Genomic DNA, 21,094 nt, shown 5'->3' with positions numbered 1-21,094 from the left:
AGTCTATGTCTCTCTGTGTGATGGTGGTGAGTCTATGTGTCTGTGTGTGTGATGATGAGTCTATGGGTCTCTCTGTGTGATTATGAGTCTATGTGTCTCTGTGTGTGATTATGGTGAGTCTATGTGTGTGTGATGAGTCTATGAGTCTCTGTGTGGTGGTGAGTCTATGGGTCTCTGTGTGGTGATGAGTCTATGGGTCTCTCTGTGTGTGGTGGTGAGTCTATGGGTCTCTGTGTGTGTGATGATGAGTCTATGGGTCTGTGTGTGATGATGAGTCTATGGGTCTCTGTGTGGTGGTGAGTCTATGGGTCTCTGTGTGGTGGTGAGTCTATGGGTCTCTCTGTATGATGATGAGTCTATGGGTCTCTGTGTGTGTGATGAGTCTATGGGTCTCTGTGTGGTGGTGAGTCTATGGGTCTCTGTGTGTATGATGAGTCTATGTGTCTCTGTGTGGTGTGGTGGTGAGTCTATGGGTCTCTCTGTGTGTGTTGTGAGTCTATGGGTCTCTGTGTGTGATGATGAGTCTATGAGTCTCTCTGTGTGATGAGTCTATGGGTCTCTGTGTGTGGTGATGAGTCTATGGGTCTCTGTGTGATGGTGAGTCTATGGGTCTCTGTGTGTGGTGATGAGTCTATGGGTCTCTGTGTGTGTGATGAGTCTATGGGTCTCTGTGTGTGTGATGAGTCTATGGGTCTCTGTGTGATGATGAGTCTATGGGTCTCTGTGTGGTGGTGGTGAGTCTATGGGTCTCTGTGTGGTGGTGAGTCTATGGGTCTCTGTGTGATGATGAGTCTATGGGTCTCTGTGTGTGTGATGAGTCTATGGGTCTCTGTGTGATGATGAGTCTATGTCTCTCTGTGTGGTGATGAGTCTATGGGTCTCTGTGGTGGTGAGTCTATGAGTCTGTGTGTGATGGTGAGTCTATGGGTCTCTCTGTGTGGTGGTGAGTCTATGGCCTCTGTGTGTGTGGTGAGTCTATGTCTCTCTGTGTGATGGTGGTGAGTCTATGTGTCTGTGTGTGTGATGATGAGTCTATGGGTCTCTCTGTGTGATTATGAGTCTATGTGTCTCTGTGTGTGATTATGGTGAGTCTATGTGTGTGTGATGAGTCTATGAGTCTCTGTGTGGTGGTGAGTCTATGGGTCTCTGTGTGGTGATGAGTCTATGGGTCTCTCTGTGTGTGGTGGCGAGTCTATGGGTCTCTGTGTGTGTGATGATGAGTCTATGGGTCTGTGTGTGATGATGAGTCTATGGGTCTCTGTGTGGTGGTGAGTCTATGGGTCTCTGTGTGGTGGTGAGTCTATGGGTCTCTCTGTATGATGATGAGTCTATGGGTCTCTGTGTGTGTGATGAGTCTATGGGTCTCTGTGTGGTGGTGAGTCTATGGGTCTCTGTGTGTATGATGAGTCTATGTGTCTCTGTGTGGTGTGGTGGTGAGTCTATGGGTCTCTCTGTGTGTGTTGTGAGTCTATGGGTCTCTGTGTGTGATGATGAGTCTATGAGTCTCTCTGTGTGATGAGTCTATGGGTCTCTGTGTGTGGTGATGAGTCTATGGGTCTCTGTGTGATGGTGAGTCTATGGGTCTCTGTGTGTGGTGATGAGTCTATGGGTCTCTGTGTGTGTGATGAGTCTATGGGTCTCTGTGTGTGTGATGAGTCTATGGGTCTCTGTGTGATGATGAGTCTATGGGTCTCTGTGTGGTGGTGGTGAGTCTATGGGTCTCTGTGTGGTGGTGAGTCTATGGGTCTCTGTGTGATGATGAGTCTATGGGTCTCTGTGTGTGTGATGAGTCTATGGGTCTCTGTGTGATGATGAGTCTATGTCTCTCTGTGTGGTGATGAGTCTATGGGTCTCTGTGGTGGTGAGTCTATGAGTCTGTGTGTGATGGTGAGTCTATGGGTCTCTCTGTGTGGTGGTGAGTCTATGGCCTCTGTGTGTGGTGGTGAGTCTATGGGTCTCTGTGTGGTGGTGATGAGTCTATGGGTCTCTGTGTGGTGGTGAGTCTATGGGTCTCTGTGTGGTGGTGAGTCTATGGGTCTCTGTATGATGATGAGTCTATGGGTCTCTGTGTGTGATGGTGAGTCTATGGGTCTCTGTGTGGTGATGAGTCTATGGGTCTCTGTGTGTGTGATGAGTCTATGGGTCTCTCTGTGTGATGGTGAGTCTATGGGTCTCTCTGTGTGATGGTGAGTCTATGGGTCTCTGTGTGGTGATGATGAGTCTATGGGTCTCTGTGTGGTGGTGAGTCTATGGGTCTCTGTGTGGTGATGGTGAGTCTATGGGTCTCTGTGTGGTGGTGAGTCTATGGGTCTCTGTGTGTGATGATGAGTCTATGGGTCTCTGTGTGTGATGATGAGTCTATGGGTCTCTGTGTGGTGGTGGTGAGTCTATGGGTCTCTCTGTGTGTGGTGGTGAGTCTATGGGTCTCTGTGTGGTGGTGAGTCTATGGGTCTCTGTGTGTGATGATGAGTCTATGGGTCTCTGTGTGTGATGATGAGTCTATGGGTCTCTGTGTGGTGATGGTGAGTCTATGGGTCTCTGTGTGGTGGTGAGTCTATGGGTCACTGTGTGGTGATGAGTCTATGGGTCTCTGTGTGTGATGATGAGTCTATGGGTCTCTGTGTGTGATGATGAGTCTATGGGTCTCTGTGTGGTGATGATGAGTCTATGAGTCTCTCTGTGTGATGGTGGTGAGTCTATGGGTCTCTGTGTGGTGATGATGAGTCTATGGGTCTCTCTGTGTGATGGTGAGTCTATGGGTCTCTCTGTGTGATGGTGAGTCTATGGGTCTCTGTGTGTGATGGTGAGTCTATGGGTCTCTCTGTATGATGGTGCGTCTATGGGTCTCTGTGTGGTGATGGTGAGTCTATGGGTCTCTGTGTGGTGGTGAGTCTATGGGTCTCTGTGTGTGATGATGAGTCTATGGGTCTCTGTGTGTGATGATGAGTCTATGGGTCTCTGTGTGGTGGTGGTGAGTCTATGGGTCTCTCTGTGTGTGGTGGTGAGTCTATGGGTTTGTGTGTGGTGATGAGTCTATGGGTCTCTGTGTGTGGTGATGAGTCTATGGGTCTCTGTGTGGTGATGATGAGTCTATGGGTCTCTGTGTGGTGGTGAGTCTATGGGTCTCTGTGTGGTGATGGTGAGTCTATGGGTCTCTGTGTGGTGGTGAGTCTATGGGTCTCTGTGTGTGATGATGAGTCTATGGGTCTCTGTGTGTGATGATGAGTCTATGGGTCTCTGTGTGGTGGTGGTGAGTCTATGGGTCTCTCTGTGTGTGGTGGTGAGTCTATGGGTCTCTGTGTGGTGGTGAGTCTATGGGTCTCTGTGTGTGATGATGAGTCTATGGGTCTCTGTGTGTGATGATGAGTCTATGGGTCTCTGTGTGGTGATGGTGAGTCTATGGGTCTCTGTGTGGTGGTGAGTCTATGGGTCACTGTGTGGTGATGAGTCTATGGGTCTCTGTGTGTGATGATGAGTCTATGGGTCTCTGTGTGTGATGATGAGTCTATGGGTCTCTGTGTGGTGATGATGAGTCTATGAGTCTCTCTGTGTGATGGTGGTGAGTCTATGGGTCTCTGTGTGGTGATGATGAGTCTATGGGTCTCTCTGTGTGATGGTGAGTCTATGGGTCTCTCTGTGTGATGGTGAGTCTATGGGTCTCTGTGTGTGATGGTGAGTCTATGGGTCTCTCTGTATGATGGTGCGTCTATGGGTCTCTGTGTGGTGATGGTGAGTCTATGGGTCTCTGTGTGGTGGTGAGTCTATGGGTCTCTGTGTGTGATGATGAGTCTATGGGTCTCTGTGTGTGATGATGAGTCTATGGGTCTCTGTGTGGTGGTGGTGAGTCTATGGGTCTCTCTGTGTGTGGTGGTGAGTCTGTGGGTTTGTGTGTGGTGATGAGTCTGTGGGTTTGTGTGTGGTGATGAGTCTATGGGTCTCTGTGTGTGGTGATGAGTCTATGGGTCACTGTGTGGTGGTGAGTCTATGGGTCTCTGTGTGGTGGTGAGTCTATGGGTCTCTCTGTGTGTGGTGGTGAGTCTATGGGTCTCTGTGTGGTGGTGAGTCTATGGGTGTGATGATGAGTCTATGGGTCTCTGTGTGTGATGATGAGTCTATGGGTCTCTGTGTGGTGATGGTGAGTCTATGGGTCTCTGTGTGGTGGTGAGTCTATGGGTCTCTGTGTGATGGTGAGTCTATGGGTCTCTGTGTGTGGTGATGAGTCTATGGGTCTCTGTGTGTGTGATGAGTCTATGGGTCTCTGTGTGTGTGATGAGTCTATGGGTCTCTGTGTGATGATGAGTCTATGGGTCTCTGTGTGGTGGTGGTGAGTCTATGGGTCTCTGTGTGGTGGTGAGTCTATGGGTCTCTGTGTGATGATGAGTCTATGGGTCTCTGTGTGTGTGATGAGTCTATGGGTCTCTGTGTGATGATGAGTCTATGTCTCTCTGTGTGGTGATGAGTCTATGGGTCTCTGTGGTGGTGAGTCTATGAGTCTGTGTGTGATGGTGAGTCTATGGGTCTCTCTGTGTGGTGGTGAGTCTATGGCCTCTGTGTGTGGTGGTGAGTCTATGGGTCTCTGTGTGGTGGTGATGAGTCTATGGGTCTCTGTGTGGTGGTGAGTCTATGGGTCTCTGTGTGGTGGTGAGTCTATGGGTCTCTGTATGATGATGAGTCTATGGGTCTCTGTGTGTGATGGTGAGTCTATGGGTCTCTGTGTGGTGATGAGTCTATGGGTCTCTGTGTGTGTGATGAGTCTATGGGTCTCTCTGTGTGATGGTGAGTCTATGGGTCTCTCTGTGTGATGGTGAGTCTATGGGTCTCTGTGTGGTGATGATGAGTCTATGGGTCTCTGTGTGGTGGTGAGTCTATGGGTCTCTGTGTGGTGATGGTGAGTCTATGGGTCTCTGTGTGGTGGTGAGTCTATGGGTCTCTGTGTGTGATGATGAGTCTATGGGTCTCTGTGTGTGATGATGAGTCTATGGGTCTCTGTGTGGTGGTGGTGAGTCTATGGGTCTCTCTGTGTGTGGTGGTGAGTCTATGGGTCTCTGTGTGGTGGTGAGTCTATGGGTCTCTGTGTGTGATGATGAGTCTATGGGTCTCTGTGTGTGATGATGAGTCTATGGGTCTCTGTGTGGTGATGGTGAGTCTATGGGTCTCTGTGTGGTGGTGAGTCTATGGGTCACTGTGTGTGATGATGAGTCTATGGGTCTCTGTGTGTGATGATGAGTCTATGGGTCTCTGTGTGGTGATGATGAGTCTATGAGTCTCTCTGTGTGATGGTGGTGAGTCTATGGGTCTCTGTGTGGTGATGATGAGTCTATGGGTCTCTCTGTGTGATGGTGAGTCTATGGGTCTCTCTGTGTGATGGTGAGTCTATGGGTCTCTGTGTGTGATGGTGAGTCTATGGGTCTCTCTGTATGATGGTGCGTCTATGGGTCTCTGTGTGGTGATGGTGAGTCTATGGGTCTCTGTGTGGTGGTGAGTCTATGGGTCTCTGTGTGTGATGATGAGTCTATGGGTCTCTGTGTGTGATGATGAGTCTATGGGTCTCTGTGTGGTGGTGGTGAGTCTATGGGTCTCTCTGTGTGTGGTGGTGAGTCTATGGGTTTGTGTGTGGTGATGAGTCTATGGGTCTCTGTGTGTGGTGATGAGTCTATGGGTCACTGTGTGGTGGTGAGTCTATGGGTCTCTGTGTGGTGGTGAGTCTATGGGTCTCTCTGTGTGTGGTGGTGAGTCTATGGGTCTCTGTGTGGTGGTGAGTCTATGGGTGTGATGATGAGTCTATGGGTCTCTGTGTGTGATGATGAGTCTATGGGTCTCTGTGTGGTGATGGTGAGTCTATGGGTCTCTGTGTGGTGGTGAGTCTATGGGTCACTGTGTGGTGATGAGTATATGGGTCTCTGTGTGTGATGATGAGTCTATGGGTCTCTGTGTGTGATGATGAGTCAATGGGTCTCTGTGTGGTGATGGTGAGTCTATGGGTCTCTGTGTGATGATGAGTCTATGGGTCTCTCTGTGTGATGATGAGTCTATGGGTCTCTGTGTGGTGATGATGAGTCTATGAGTCTCTCTGTGTGATGGTGGTGAGTCTATGGGTCTCTGTGTGGTGATGATGAGTCTATGGGTCTCTCTGTGTAATGGTGAGTCTATGGGTCTCTGTGTGTGATGATGAGTCTATGGGTCTCTGTGTGTGGTGATGAGTCTATGGGTCTCTGTGTGATGATGAGTCTATGGGTCTCTGTGTGTGTGATGAGTCTATGGGTCTCTGTGTGGTGGTGAGTCTATGGGTCTCTGTGTGTATGATGAGTCTATGTGTCTCTGTGTGGTGTGGTGGTGAGTCTATGGGTCTCTCTGTGTGTGTTGTGAGTCTATGGGTCTCTGTGTGTGATGATGAGTCTATGAGTCTCTCTGTGTGATGAGTCTATGGGTCTCTGTGTGTGGTGATGAGTCTATGGGTCTCTGTGTGATGGTGAGTCTATGGGTCTCTGTGTGTGGTGATGAGTCTATGGGTCTCTGTGTGTGGTGATGAGTCTATGGGTCTCTGTGTGTGTGATGAGTCTATGGGTCTCTGTGTGTGTGATGAGTCTATGGGTCTCTGTGTGATGATGAGTCTATGGGTCTCTGTGTGGTGGTGGTGAGTCTATGGGTCTCTGTGTGGTGGTGAGTCTATGGGTCTCTGTGTGATGATGAGTCTATGGGTCTCTGTGTGTGTGATGAGTCTATGGGTCTCTGTGTGATGATGAGTCTATGTCTCTCTGTGTGGTGATGAGTCTATGGGTCTCTGTGGTGGTGAGTCTATGAGTCTGTGTGTGATGGTGAGTCTATGGGTCTCTCTGTGTGGTGGTGAGTCTATGGCCTCTGTGTGTGGTGGTGAGTCTATGGGTCTCTGTGTGGTGGTGATGAGTCTATGGGTCTCTGTGTGGTGGTGAGTCTATGGGTCTCTGTGTGGTGGTGAGTCTATGGGTCTCTGTATGATGATGAGTCTATGGGTCTCTGTGTGTGATGGTGAGTCTATGGGTCTCTGTGTGGTGATGAGTCTATGGGTCTCTGTGTGTGTGATGAGTCTATGGGTCTCTCTGTGTGATGGTGAGTCTATGGGTCTCTGTGTGTGGTGATGAGTCTATGGGTCTCTGTGTGTGATGATGAGTCTATGAGTCTCTCTGTGTGATGGTGGTGAGTCTATGGGTCTCTGTGTGATGATGGTGAGTCTATGGGTCTCTGTGTATGATGATGAGTCTATGAGTCTCTGTGTGTGTGGTGATGAGTCTATGAGTCTCTGTGTGTGGTGATGAGTCTATGTGTCTCTGTGTGTGATGATGGTGAGTTTATGTGTGTGTGGTGAGTCTATGTCTCTCTGTGTGATGGTGGTGAGTCTATGTGTCTGTGTGTGTGATGATGAGTCTATGGGTCTCTCTGTGTGATTATGAGTCTATGTGTCTCTGTGTGTGATTATGGTGAGTCTATGTGTGTGTGATGAGTCTATGAGTCTCTGTGTGGTGGTGAGTCTATGGGTCTCTGTGTGGTGATGAGTCTATGGGTCTCTCTGTGTGTGGTGGTGAGTCTATGGGTCTCTGTGTGTGTGATGATGAGTCTATGGGTCTGTGTGTGATGATGAGTCTATGGGTCTCTGTGTGGTGGTGAGTCTATGGGTCTCTGTGTGGTGGTGAGTCTATGGGTCTCTCTGTATGATGATGAGTCTATGGGTCTCTGTGTGTGGTGATGAGTCTATGGGTCTCTGTGTGTGGTGATGAGTCTATGTGTCTCTGTGTGTGATGATGGTGAGTCTATGTGTGTGTGATGAGTCTATGTCTCTCTGTGTGATGGTGGTGAGTCTATGTGTCTGTGTGTGTGATGATGAGTCTATGGGTCTCTCTGTGTGTGATGAGTATGTCTCTCTGTGTGTGGTGATGAGTCTATGAGTCTCTCTGTGTGGTGGTGAGTCTCTGTGTGTGATGATGGTGAGTCTCTGTGTGTGTATGATGAGTTTATGGGTCTCTGTGTGTGATGATGAGTCTATGAGTCTCTCTGTGTGTGGTGATGAGTCTATGGGTCTCTGTGTGGTGATGAGTCTATGGGTCTCTGTGTGGTGATGAGTCTATGTGTCTCTGTGTGATGGTGGTGAGTCTCTCTGTGTGTGATGATGGTGAGTCTATGTGTGTATGATGAGTCTATGTGTCTCTCTGTGTGATGGTGAGTCTATGTGTCTCTCTGTGTGGTGATGGTGAGTCTCTCTGTGTGATGGTGGTGAGTCTATGAGTCTCTCTGTGTGATGGTGGTGGTGAGTCTATGTGTGTGTGATGAGTCTATGAGTCTCTCTGTGTGATGGTGGTGGTGAGTCTATGTGTGTGTGATGAGTCTATGAGTCTCTCTGTGTGATGATGGTGGTGAGTCTATGTGTCTGTGTGTGTGATGAGTCTATGAGTCTCTCTGTGTGGTGATGGTGAGTCTCTCTGTGTGATGGTGGTGAGTCTATGAGTCTCTCTGTGTGATGGTGGTGGTGAGTCTATGTGTGTGTGATGAGTCTATGAGTCTCTCTGTGTGATGATGTTGGTGAGTCTATGTGTGTGTGATGAGTCTATGAGTCTCTGTGTGATGGTGGTGAGTCTCTGTGTGTGATGATGGTGAGTCTATGTGTCTCTCTGTGTGTGATGATGAGTATGTCTCTCTGTGTGTGATGATGGTGAGTCTCTCTGTGTGTGATGGTGAGTCTATGAGTCTCTCTGTGTGTGATGGTGAGTCTATGGGTCTCTGTGTGATGATGAGTCTATGTGTCTCTCTGTGTGATGATGGTGGTGAGTCTATGTGTGTGTGATGAGTCTATGAGTCTCTCTGTGTGATGGTGGTGAGTCTATGTGTGTGTGATGAGTCTATGAGTCTCTCTGTGTGTGATGGTGGTGAGTCTATGTGTGGTGGTGAGTCTAGGGGTCTCTGTGTGTGATGGTGGTGAGTCTATGGGTCTCTGTGTGTGTGATGATGAGTCTATGGGTCTCTGTGTGTGATGGTGGTGAGTCTATGTGTCTCTCTGTGTGATGGTGGTGAGTCTATGTGTGTGTGATGAGTCTATGGGTCTCTCTGTGTGTGTGGTGGTGAGTCTATGTGTCTCTCTGTGTGATGGTGGTGAGTCTATGTGTGTGTGATGAGTCTATGAGTCTCTCTGTGTGTGATGATGGTGAGTCTATGAGTCTCTCTGTGTGATGAGTCTATGTGTCTCTCTGTGTGTGATGATGGTGAGTCTATGAGTCTCTCTGTGTGATGAGTCTATGTGTCTCTCTGTGTGTGATGATGGCGAGTCTATGAGTCTCTCTGTGTGTGTGGTGGTGAGTCTATGAGTCTCTCTGTGTGATGATGGTGGTGAGTCTATGTGTGTGTGATGAGTCTATGAGTCTCTGTGTGATGGTGGTGAGTCTCTGTGTGTGATGATGGTGAGTCTATGTGTCTCTCTGTGTGTGATGATGAGTCTATGAGTCTCTCTGTGTGATGGTGGTGAGTCTATGAGTCTCTCTGTGTGTGTGATGGTGAGTCTATGTGTGGTGGTGAGTCTATGAGTCTCTCTGTGTGGTGGTGAGTCTCTGTGTGATGATGATGGTGAGTCTATGTGTCTCTCTGTGTGATGATGATGAGTCTATGAGTCTCTCTGTGTGATGGTGGTGGTGAGTCTATGTGTCTCTCTGTGTGATGGTGGTGAGTCTCTGTGTGTGATGATGAGTCTATGAGTCTCTCTGTGTGTGTGGTGGTGAGTCTATGTGTCTCTCTGTGTGATGGTGGTGTGTCTCTGTGTGTGTGATGAGTCTATGAGGCTCTCTGTGTGATGGTGGTGAGTCTATGGGTCTCTGTGTGGTGGTGAGTCTATGGGTCTCTGTGTGGTGATGGTGAGTCTATGGGTCTCTGTGTGGTGGTGAGTCTGTGGGTCTCTGTGTGGTGGTGAGTCTATGGGTCTCTGTGTGGTGGTGAGTCTGTGGGTCTCTCTGTGTGATGATGAGTCTATGGGTCTCTCTGTGTGTGATGATGAGTCTATGGGTCTCTCTGTGTGATGGTGAGTCTATGGGTCTCTGTGTGATGGTGAGTCTATGTGTCTCTCTGTGTGTGATGATGGTGAGTCTATGAGTCTCTCTGTGTGATGAGTCTATGAGGCTCTCTGTGTGTGATGATGGCGAGTCTATGAGTCTCTCTGTGTGATGAGTCTATGAGGCTCTCTGTGTGTGATGATGAGTCTATGAGTCTCTCTGTGTGATGATGGTGGTGAGTCTATGTGTGTGTGATGAGTCTATGGGTCTCTCTGTGTGATGATGGTGGTGAGTCTATGTGTGTGTGATGAGTCTATGAGTCTCTCTGTGTGATGATGGTGGTGAGTCTATGTGTGTGTGATGAGTCTATGAGTCTCTCTGTGTGTGTGGTGGTGAGTCTATGAGTCTCTCTGTGTGTGTGGTGGTGAGTCTATGAGTCTCTCTGTGTGTGTGGTGGTGAGTCTATGTGTCTCTCTGTGTGATGATGATTCTATGGGTCTCTGTGTGTATGATGAGTCTATGTGTCTCTGTGTGGTGTGGTGGTGAGTCTATGGGTCTCTCTGTGTGTGTTGTGAGTCTATGGGTCTCTGTGTGTGATGATGAGTCTATGAGTCTCTCTGTGTGATGAGTCTATGGGTCTCTGTGTGTGGTGATGAGTCTATGGGTCTCTGTGTGATGGTGAGTCTATGGGTCTCTGTGTGTGGTGATGAGTCTATGGGTCTCTGTGTGTGTGATGAGTCTATGGGTCTCTGTGTGTGTGATGAGTCTATGGGTCTCTGTGTGATGATGAGTCTATGGGTCTCTGTGTGGTGGTGGTGAGTCTATGGGTCTCTGTGTGGTGGTGAGTCTATGGGTCTCTGTGTGATGATGAGTCTATGGGTCTCTGTGTGTGTGATGAGTCTATGGGTCTCTGTGTGATGATGAGTCTATGTCTCTCTGTGTGGTGATGAGTCTATGGGTCTCTGTGGTGGTGAGTCTATGAGTCTGTGTGTGATGGTGAGTCTATGGGTCTCTCTGTGTGGTGGTGAGTCTATGGCCTCTGTGTGTGGTGGTGAGTCTATGGGTCTCTGTGTGGTGGTGATGAGTCTATGGGTCTCTGTGTGGTGGTGAGTCTATGGGTCTCTGTGTGGTGGTGAGTCTATGGGTCTCTGTATGATGATGAGTCTATGGGTCTCTGTGTGTGATGGTGAGTCTATGGGTCTCTGTGTGGTGATGAGTCTATGGGTCTCTGTGTGTGTGATGAGTCTATGGGTCTCTCTGTGTGATGGTGAGTCTATGGGTCTCTGTGTGTGGTGATGAGTCTATGGGTCTCTGTGTGTGATGATGAGTCTATGAGTCTCTCTGTGTGATGGTGGTGAGTCTATGGGTCTCTGTGTGATGATGGTGAGTCTATGGGTCTCTGTGTATGATGATGAGTCTATGAGTCTCTGTGTGTGTGGTGATGAGTCTATGAGTCTCTGTGTGTGGTGATGAGTCTATGTGTCTCTGTGTGTGATGATGGTGAGTTTATGTGTGTGTGGTGAGTCTATGTCTCTCTGTGTGATGGTGGTGAGTCTATGTGTCTGTGTGTGTGATGATGAGTCTATGGGTCTCTCTGTGTGATTATGAGTCTATGTGTCTCTGTGTGTGATTATGGTGAGTCTATGTGTGTGTGATGAGTCTATGAGTCTCTGTGTGGTGGTGAGTCTATGGGTCTCTGTGTGGTGATGAGTCTATGGGTCTCTCTGTGTGTGGTGGTGAGTCTATGGGTCTCTGTGTGTGTGATGATGAGTCTATGGGTCTGTGTGTGATGATGAGTCTATGGGTCTCTGTGTGGTGGTGAGTCTATGGGTCTCTGTGTGGTGGTGAGTCTATGGGTCTCTCTGTATGATGATGAGTCTATGGGTCTCTGTGTGTGGTGATGAGTCTATGGGTCTCTGTGTGTGGTGATGAGTCTATGTGTCTCTGTGTGTGATGATGGTGAGTCTATGTGTGTGTGATGAGTCTATGTCTCTCTGTGTGATGGTGGTGAGTCTATGTGTCTGTGTGTGTGATGATGAGTCTATGGGTCTCTCTGTGTGTGATGAGTATGTCTCTCTGTGTGTGGTGATGAGTCTATGAGTCTCTCTGTGTGGTGGTGAGTCTCTGTGTGTGATGATGGTGAGTCTCTGTGTGTGTATGATGAGTTTATGGGTCTCTGTGTGTGATGATGAGTCTATGAGTCTCTCTGTGTGTGGTGATGAGTCTATGGGTCTCTGTGTGGTGATGAGTCTATGGGTCTCTGTGTGGTGATGAGTCTATGTGTCTCTGTGTGATGGTGGTGAGTCTCTCTGTGTGTGATGATGGTGAGTCTATGTGTGTATGATGAGTCTATGTGTCTCTCTGTGTGATGGTGAGTCTATGTGTCTCTCTGTGTGGTGATGGTGAGTCTCTCTGTGTGATGGTGGTGAGTCTATGAGTCTCTCTGTGTGATGGTGGTGGTGAGTCTATGTGTGTGTGATGAGTCTATGAGTCTCTCTGTGTGATGGTGGTGGTGAGTCTATGTGTGTGTGATGAGTCTATGAGTCTCTCTGTGTGATGATGGTGGTGAGTCTATGTGTCTGTGTGTGTGATGAGTCTATGAGTCTCTCTGTGTGGTGATGGTGAGTCTCTCTGTGTGATGGTGGTGAGTCTATGAGTCTCTCTGTGTGATGGTGGTGGTGAGTCTATGTGTGTGTGATGAGTCTATGAGTCTCTCTGTGTGATGATGTTGGTGAGTCTATGTGTGTGTGATGAGTCTATGAGTCTCTGTGTGATGGTGGTGAGTCTCTGTGTGTGATGATGGTGAGTCTATGTGTCTCTCTGTGTGTGATGATGAGTATGTCTCTCTGTGTGTGATGATGGTGAGTCTCTCTGTGTGTGATGGTGAGTCTATGAGTCTCTCTGTGTGTGATGGTGAGTCTATGGGTCTCTGTGTGATGATGAGTCTATGTGTCTCTCTGTGTGATGATGGTGGTGAGTCTATGTGTGTGTGATGAGTCTATGAGTCTCTCTGTGTGATGGTGGTGAGTCTATGTGTGTGTGATGAGTCTATGAGTCTCTCTGTGTGTGATGGTGGTGAGTCTATGTGTGGTGGTGAGTCTAGGGGTCTCTGTGTGTGATGGTGGTGAGTCTATGGGTCTCTGTGTGTGTGATGATGAGTCTATGGGTCTCTGTGTGTGATGGTGGTGAGTCTATGTGTCTCTCTGTGTGATGGTGGTGAGTCTATGTGTGTGTGATGAGTCTATGGGTCTCTCTGTGTGTGTGGTGGTGAGTCTATGTGTCTCTCTGTGTGATGGTGGTGAGTCTATGTGTGTGTGATGAGTCTATGAGTCTCTCTGTGTGTGATGATGGTGAGTCTATGAGTCTCTCTGTGTGATGAGTCTATGTGTCTCTCTGTGTGTGATGATGGTGAGTCTATGAGTCTCTCTGTGTGATGAGTCTATGTGTATCTCTGTGTGTGATGATGGCGAGTCTATGAGTCTCTCTGTGTGTGTGGTGGTGAGTCTATGAGTCTCTCTGTGTGATGATGGTGGTGAGTCTATGTGTGTGTGATGAGTCTATGAGTCTCTGTGTGATGGTGGTGAGTCTCTGTGTGTGATGATGGTGAGTCTATGTGTCTCTCTGTGTGTGATGATGAGTCTATGAGTCTCTCTGTGTGATGGTGGTGAGTCTATGAGTCTCTCTGTGTGTGTGATGGTGAGTCTATGTGTGGTGGTGAGTCTATGAGTCTCTCTGTGTGGTGGTGAGTCTCTGTGTGATGATGATGGTGAGTCTATGTGTCTCTCTGTGTGATGATGATGAGTCTATGAGTCTCTCTGTGTGATGGTGGTGGTGAGTCTATGTGTCTCTCTGTGTGATGGTGGTGAGTCTCTGTGTGTGATGATGAGTCTATGAGTCTCTCTGTGTGTGTGGTGGTGAGTCTATGTGTCTCTCTGTGTGATGGTGGTGTGTCTCTGTGTGTGTGATGAGTCTATGAGGCTCTCTGTGTGATGGTGGTGAGTCTATGGGTCTCTGTGTGGTGGTGAGTCTATGGGTCTCTGTGTGGTGATGGTGAGTCTATGGGTCTCTGTGTGGTGGTGAGTCTGTGGGTCTCTGTGTGGTGGTGAGTCTATGGGTCTCTGTGTGGTGGTGAGTCTGTGGGTCTCTCTGTGTGATGATGAGTCTATGGGTCTCTCTGTGTGTGATGATGAGTCTATGGGTCTCTCTGTGTGATGGTGAGTCTATGGGTCTCTGTGTGATGGTGAGTCTATGTGTCTCTCTGTGTGTGATGATGGTGAGTCTATGAGTCTCTCTGTGTGATGAGTCTATGAGGCTCTCTGTGTGTGATGATGGCGAGTCTATGAGTCTCTCTGTGTGATGAGTCTATGAGGCTCTCTGTGTGTGATGATGAGTCTATGAGTCTCTCTGTGTGATGATGGTGGTGAGTCTATGTGTGTGTGATGAGTCTATGGGTCTCTCTGTGTGATGATGGTGGTGAGTCTATGTGTGTGTGATGAGTCTATGAGTCTCTCTGTGTGATGATGGTGGTGAGTCTATGTGTGTGTGATGAGTCTATGAGTCTCTCTGTGTGTGTGGTGGTGAGTCTATGAGTCTCTCTGTGTGTGTGGTGGTGAGTCTATGTGTCTCTCTGTGTGATGATGATTCTATGGGTCTCTGTGTGTGATGAGTCTATGTGTCTCTCTGTGTGTGATGATGGTGATGGTGAGTCTCTCTGTGTGTGGTGGTGAGTCTATGAGTCTCTCTGTGTGGTGATGGTGGTGGTAGTGGTGAGTCTGTCACCAGGGGAGCTGCAGCCTTCTCCATCGTCACCCGCTGTGTCTCCTCTCGCTCCATCGAGTCTGCCTGCAGCGCCCGCTCCTCCATGAGTGTGGCGTCCAGCTTGGCCTTGTTGTCCACCTTCACGCCCTCCACCTCGGCCACTTTCACCTCCACCTCCTTGGCCTGCCGAGTCAACGGGGGGGGGGGGTGGGTGGTGAGTGGGGGGCCGTGGGGGGTTGTGAACGAGAATAGCCCGTCATGTTCACGGACCCTAGCTCACTCACTCACTCATACACTCACTCAGTCACTCACTCACTCATACACTCACTCAGTCACTCACTCAGTCACTCACTCAGTCACTCATACACTCACTCAGTCACTCACTCATACACTCACTCACTCATACACTCACTCATACACTCACTCAGTCACTCATACACTCACTCATACACTCAATCATACACTCACTCATACACTGATACACTCACTCACTCACTCATACACTCACTCATACACTCACTCACTCACTCATACACTCACTCACTCATACACTCACTCAGTCACTCATACACTCACTCATACACTCACTCACTCATACACTCACTCATACACTCACTCACTCACTCATACACTCACTCATACACTCACTCACTCATACACTCACTCATACACTCAGTCATACACTCACTCATACACTCAGTCATACACTCACTCATACACTGATACACTCACTCACTCATACACTCACTCATACACTCACTCACTCACTCATACACTCACTCACTCATACACTCACTCAGTCACTCATACACTCACTCATACACTCACTCACTCATACACTCACTCATACACTCACTCACTCACTCATACACTCACTCATACATACACTCATACACTCACTCACTCATACACTCACTCACTCATACACTCACTCACTCATACACTCACTCACTCATACACTCACTCACTCAAACACTCACTCACTCATATACTCATACACTCACTCATACACTCACTCATACACTCACTCACTCACACACTCACTCACTCATACACTCACTCATACACTCACTCAGTCACTCACTCATACACTCACTCAGTCACTCATTCATACACTCACTCACACACTCACTCACTCATACACTCACTCATACACTCACTCACTCACTCATACACTCACTCAGTCACTCATACACTCACTCATACACTCATACACTCACTCATACACTCACTCACTCATACACATATTCACTCATACACTCACTCACACACTCACTCACTCATACACTCACTCATACACTCACTCACTCATACACTCACTCATACACTCACTCACTCATACACTCACTCATACTCACTCATACACTGATACACTCACTCACTCATACACTCACTCACTCACTCAGTCACTCATTCATACACTCACTCACACACTCACTCACTCATACACTCACTCACTCATACACTCACTCAGTCACTCATACACTCACTCATACACTCACTCACTCATACACTCACTCAGTCATACACTCATACACTCACTCACTCATACACTCACTCAGTCATACACTCATACACTCACTCACTCATACACTCACTCACTCACTCATACACTCACTCACTCACACACTCACTCACGCACTCATACACTCACTCACTCACTCATACACTCACTCACTCATACACTCACTCACTCATACACTCACTCGCTCGCTCACTCACTCATACACTCACTCGCTCACTCATACACTCACTCACTCACTCAGTCACTCATTCATACACTCACTCACACACTCACTCACTCATACACTCACTCACTCATACACTCACTCATACACTCACTCACTCACTCATACACTCACTCACTCATACACTCACTCAGTCACTCATACACTCACTCATACACTCACTCACTCATACACTCACTCATACACTCACTCACTCACTCATACACTCACTCATACATACACTCATACACTCACTCACTCATACACTCACTCACTCATACACTCACTCACTCATACACTCACTCAGTCATACACTCATACACTCACTCACTCATACACTCACTCATACACTCACTCACTCAAACACTCACTCACTCATATACTCATACACTCACTCATACACTCACTCATACACTCACTCACTCACACACTCACTCACTCATACACTCACTCATACACTCACTCAGTCACTCACTCATACACTCACTCAGTCACTCATTCATACACTCACTCACACACTCACTCACTCATACACTCACTCATACACTCACTCACTCACTCATACACTCACTCAGTCACTCATACACTCACTCATACACTCACTCATACACTCACTCACTCATACACTCACTCACTCATACACATATTCACTCATACACTCACTCACACACTCACTCACTCATACACTCACTCACTCATACACTCACTCATACACTCACTCACTCATACACTCACTCATACACTGATACACTCACTCACTCATACACTCACTCACTCAGTCACTCATTCATACACTCACTCACACACTCACTCACTCATACACTCACTCACTCATACACTCACTCAGTCACTCATACACTCACTCATACACTCACTCACTCATACACTCACTCATACACTCACTCAGTCATACACTCATACACTCACTCACTCATACACTCACTCAGTCATACACTCATACACTCACTCACTCATATACTCACTCAGTCATACACTCATACACTCACTCACTCATACACTCACTCATACACTCACTCACTCATACACTCACTCACTCATACACTCACTCACTCATACACATATTTACTCATACACTCACTCATACACTCACTCACACACTCACTCACTCACTCATACACTCACTCACTCATACACTCACTCATACACTCAGTCATACACTCACTCATACACTGATACACTCACTCACTCATACACTCACTCATACACTCACTCACTCACTCATACACTCACTCACTCATACACTCACTCATACACTCACTCACTCACTCACTCATACACTCACTCAGTCACTCACTCAGTCACTCACTCAGTCACTCATACACTCACTCAGTCACTCACTCATACACTCACTCACTCATACACTCACTCATACACTCACTCAGTCACTCATACACTCACTCATACACTCAATCATACACTCACTCATACACTGATACACTCACTCACTCACTCATACACTCACTCATACACTCACTCACTCACTCATACACTCACTCACTCATACACTCACTCAGTCACTCATACACTCACTCATACACTCACTCACTCATACACTCACTCATACACTCACTCACTCACTCATACACTCACTCATACACTCACTCACTCATACACTCACTCATACACTCAGTCATACACTCACTCATACACTCAGTCATACACTCACTCATACACTGATACACTCACTCACTCATACACTCACTCATACACTCACTCACTCACTCATACACTCACTCACTCATACACTCACTCAGTCACTCATACACTCACTCATACACTCACTCACTCATACACTCACTCATACACTCACTCACTCACTCATACACTCACTCATACATACACTCATACACTCACTCACTCATACACTCACTCACTCATACACTCACTCACTCATACACTCACTCACTCATACACTCACTCACTCAAACACTCACTCACTCATATACTCATACACTCACTCATACACTCACTCATACACTCACTCACTCACACACTCACTCACTCATACACTCACTCATACACTCACTCAGTCACTCACTCATACACTCACTCAGTCACTCATTCATACACTCACTCACACACTCACTCACTCATACACTCACTCATACACTCACTCACTCACTCATACACTCACTCAGTCACTCATACACTCACTCATACACTCATACACTCACTCATACACTCACTCACTCATACACATATTCACTCATACACTCACTCACACACTCACTCACTCATACACTCACTCATACACTCACTCACTCATACACTCACTCATACACTCACTCACTCATACACTCACTCATACTCACTCATACACTGATACACTCACTCACTCATACACTCACTCACTCACTCAGTCACTCATTCATACACTCACTCACACACTCACTCACTCATACACTCACTCACTCATACACTCACTCAGTCACTCATACACTCACTCATACACTCACTCACTCATACACTCACTCAGTCATACACTCATACACTCACTCACTCATACACTCACTCAGTCATACACTCATACACTCACTCACTCATACACTCACTCACTCACTCATACACTCACTCACTCACACACTCACTCACGCACTCATACACTCACTCACTCACTCATACACTCACTCACTCATACACTCACTCACTCATACACTCACTCGCTCGCTCACTCACTCATACACTCACTCGCTCACTCATACACTCACTCACTCACTCAGTCACTCATTCATACACTCACTCACACACTCACTCACTCATACACTCACTCACTCATACACTCACTCATACACTCACTCACTCACTCATACACTCACTCACTCATACACTCACTCAGTCACTCATACACTCACTCATACACTCACTCACTCATACACTCACTCATACACTCACTCACTCACTCATACACTCACTCATACATACACTCATACACTCACTCACTCATACACTCACTCACTCATACACTCACTCACTCATACACTCACTCAGTCATACACTCATACACTCACTCACTCATACACTCACTCATACACTCACTCACTCAAACACTCACTCACTCATATACTCATACACTCACTCATACACTCACTCATACACTCACTCACTCACACACTCACTCACTCATACACTCACTCATACACTCACTCAGTCACTCACTCATACACTCACTCAGTCACTCATTCATACACTCACTCACACACTCACTCACTCATACACTCACTCATACACTCACTCACTCACTCATACACTCACTCAGTCACTCATACACTCACTCATACACTCACTCATACACTCACTCACTCATACACTCACTCACTCATACACATATTCACTCATACACTCACTCACACACTCACTCACTCATACACTGATACACTCACTCACTCATACACTCACTCACTCAGTCACTCATTCATACACTCACTCACACACTCACTCACTCATACACTCACTCACTCATACACTCACTCAGTCACTCATACACTCACTCATACACTCACTCACTCATACACTCACTCATACACTCACTCAGTCATACACTCATACACTCACTCACTCATACACTCACTCAGTCATACACTCATACACTCACTCACTCATATACTCACTCAGTCATACACTCATACACTCACTCACTCATACACTCACTCATACACTCACTCACTCATACACTCACTCACTCATACACTCACTCACTCATACACATATTTACTCATACACTCACTCATACACTCACTCACACACTCACTCACTCACTCATACACTCACTCACTCATACACTCACTCATACACTCAGTCATACACTCACTCATACACTGATACACTCACTCACTCATACACTCACTCATACACTCACTCACTCACTCATACACTCACTCACTCATACACTCACTCATACACTCACTCACTCATACACTCACTCATACACTCACTCACTCACTCATACACTCACTCATACATACACTCATACACTCACTCACTCATACACTCACTCACTCATACACTCACTCACTCATACACTCACTCAGTCATACACTCACTCACTCATACACTCACTCACTCATACACTCACTCAGTCATACACTCACTCACTCATACACTCACTCATACACTCACTCACTCAAACACTCACTCACTCATATACTCATACACTCACTCATACACTCACTCATACACTCACTCACTCACACACTCACTCACTCATACACTCACTCATACACTCACTCAGTCACTCACTCATACACTCACTCAGTCACTCATTCATACACTCACTCACACACTCACTCACTCATACACTCACTCATACACTCACTCACTCACTCATACACTCACTCACTCATACACTCACTCAGTCATACACTCACTCACTCATACACTCATACACTCACTCACTCATACACTCACTCAGTCATACACTCATACACTCACTCACTCATACACTCACTCATACACTCACTCACTCAAACACTCACTCACTCATATACTCATACACTCACTCACTCACACACTCACTCACTCATACACTCACTCAGTCACTCATTCATACACTCACTCACACACTCACTCACTCATACACTCACTCAT

At 47.3% G+C, this 21,094-nt stretch overlaps 1 protein-coding gene across 1 annotated transcript in view; it reads right to left on the bottom strand.

Moving 5' to 3' along the window:
• Positions 1–21,094, bottom strand: part of LOC116936817 (mitochondrial proton/calcium exchanger protein-like) — an 84,145-nt gene that overhangs the window by 20,936 nt on the left and 42,115 nt on the right. Inside the window, 1 exon segment of the mRNA XM_076064334.1 lies at positions 14,784–14,945. Coding sequence (XP_075920449.1) covers positions 14,784–14,945 — 162 coding nt within the window.

Source organism: Petromyzon marinus, unplaced genomic scaffold, assembly GCF_048934315.1.
Source record: "Petromyzon marinus isolate PM22_M1 ecotype Great Lakes invasive population unplaced genomic scaffold, UKy_Petmar_22M1.pri1.0 PM_Scaffold_390, whole genome shotgun sequence".
NCBI classification, from domain to species: domain Eukaryota; kingdom Metazoa; phylum Chordata; class Hyperoartia; order Petromyzontiformes; family Petromyzontidae; genus Petromyzon; species Petromyzon marinus.
Note: the sequence above shows the minus strand (reverse complement) of the source record. Positions and strands in the feature narration are given on the sequence as shown.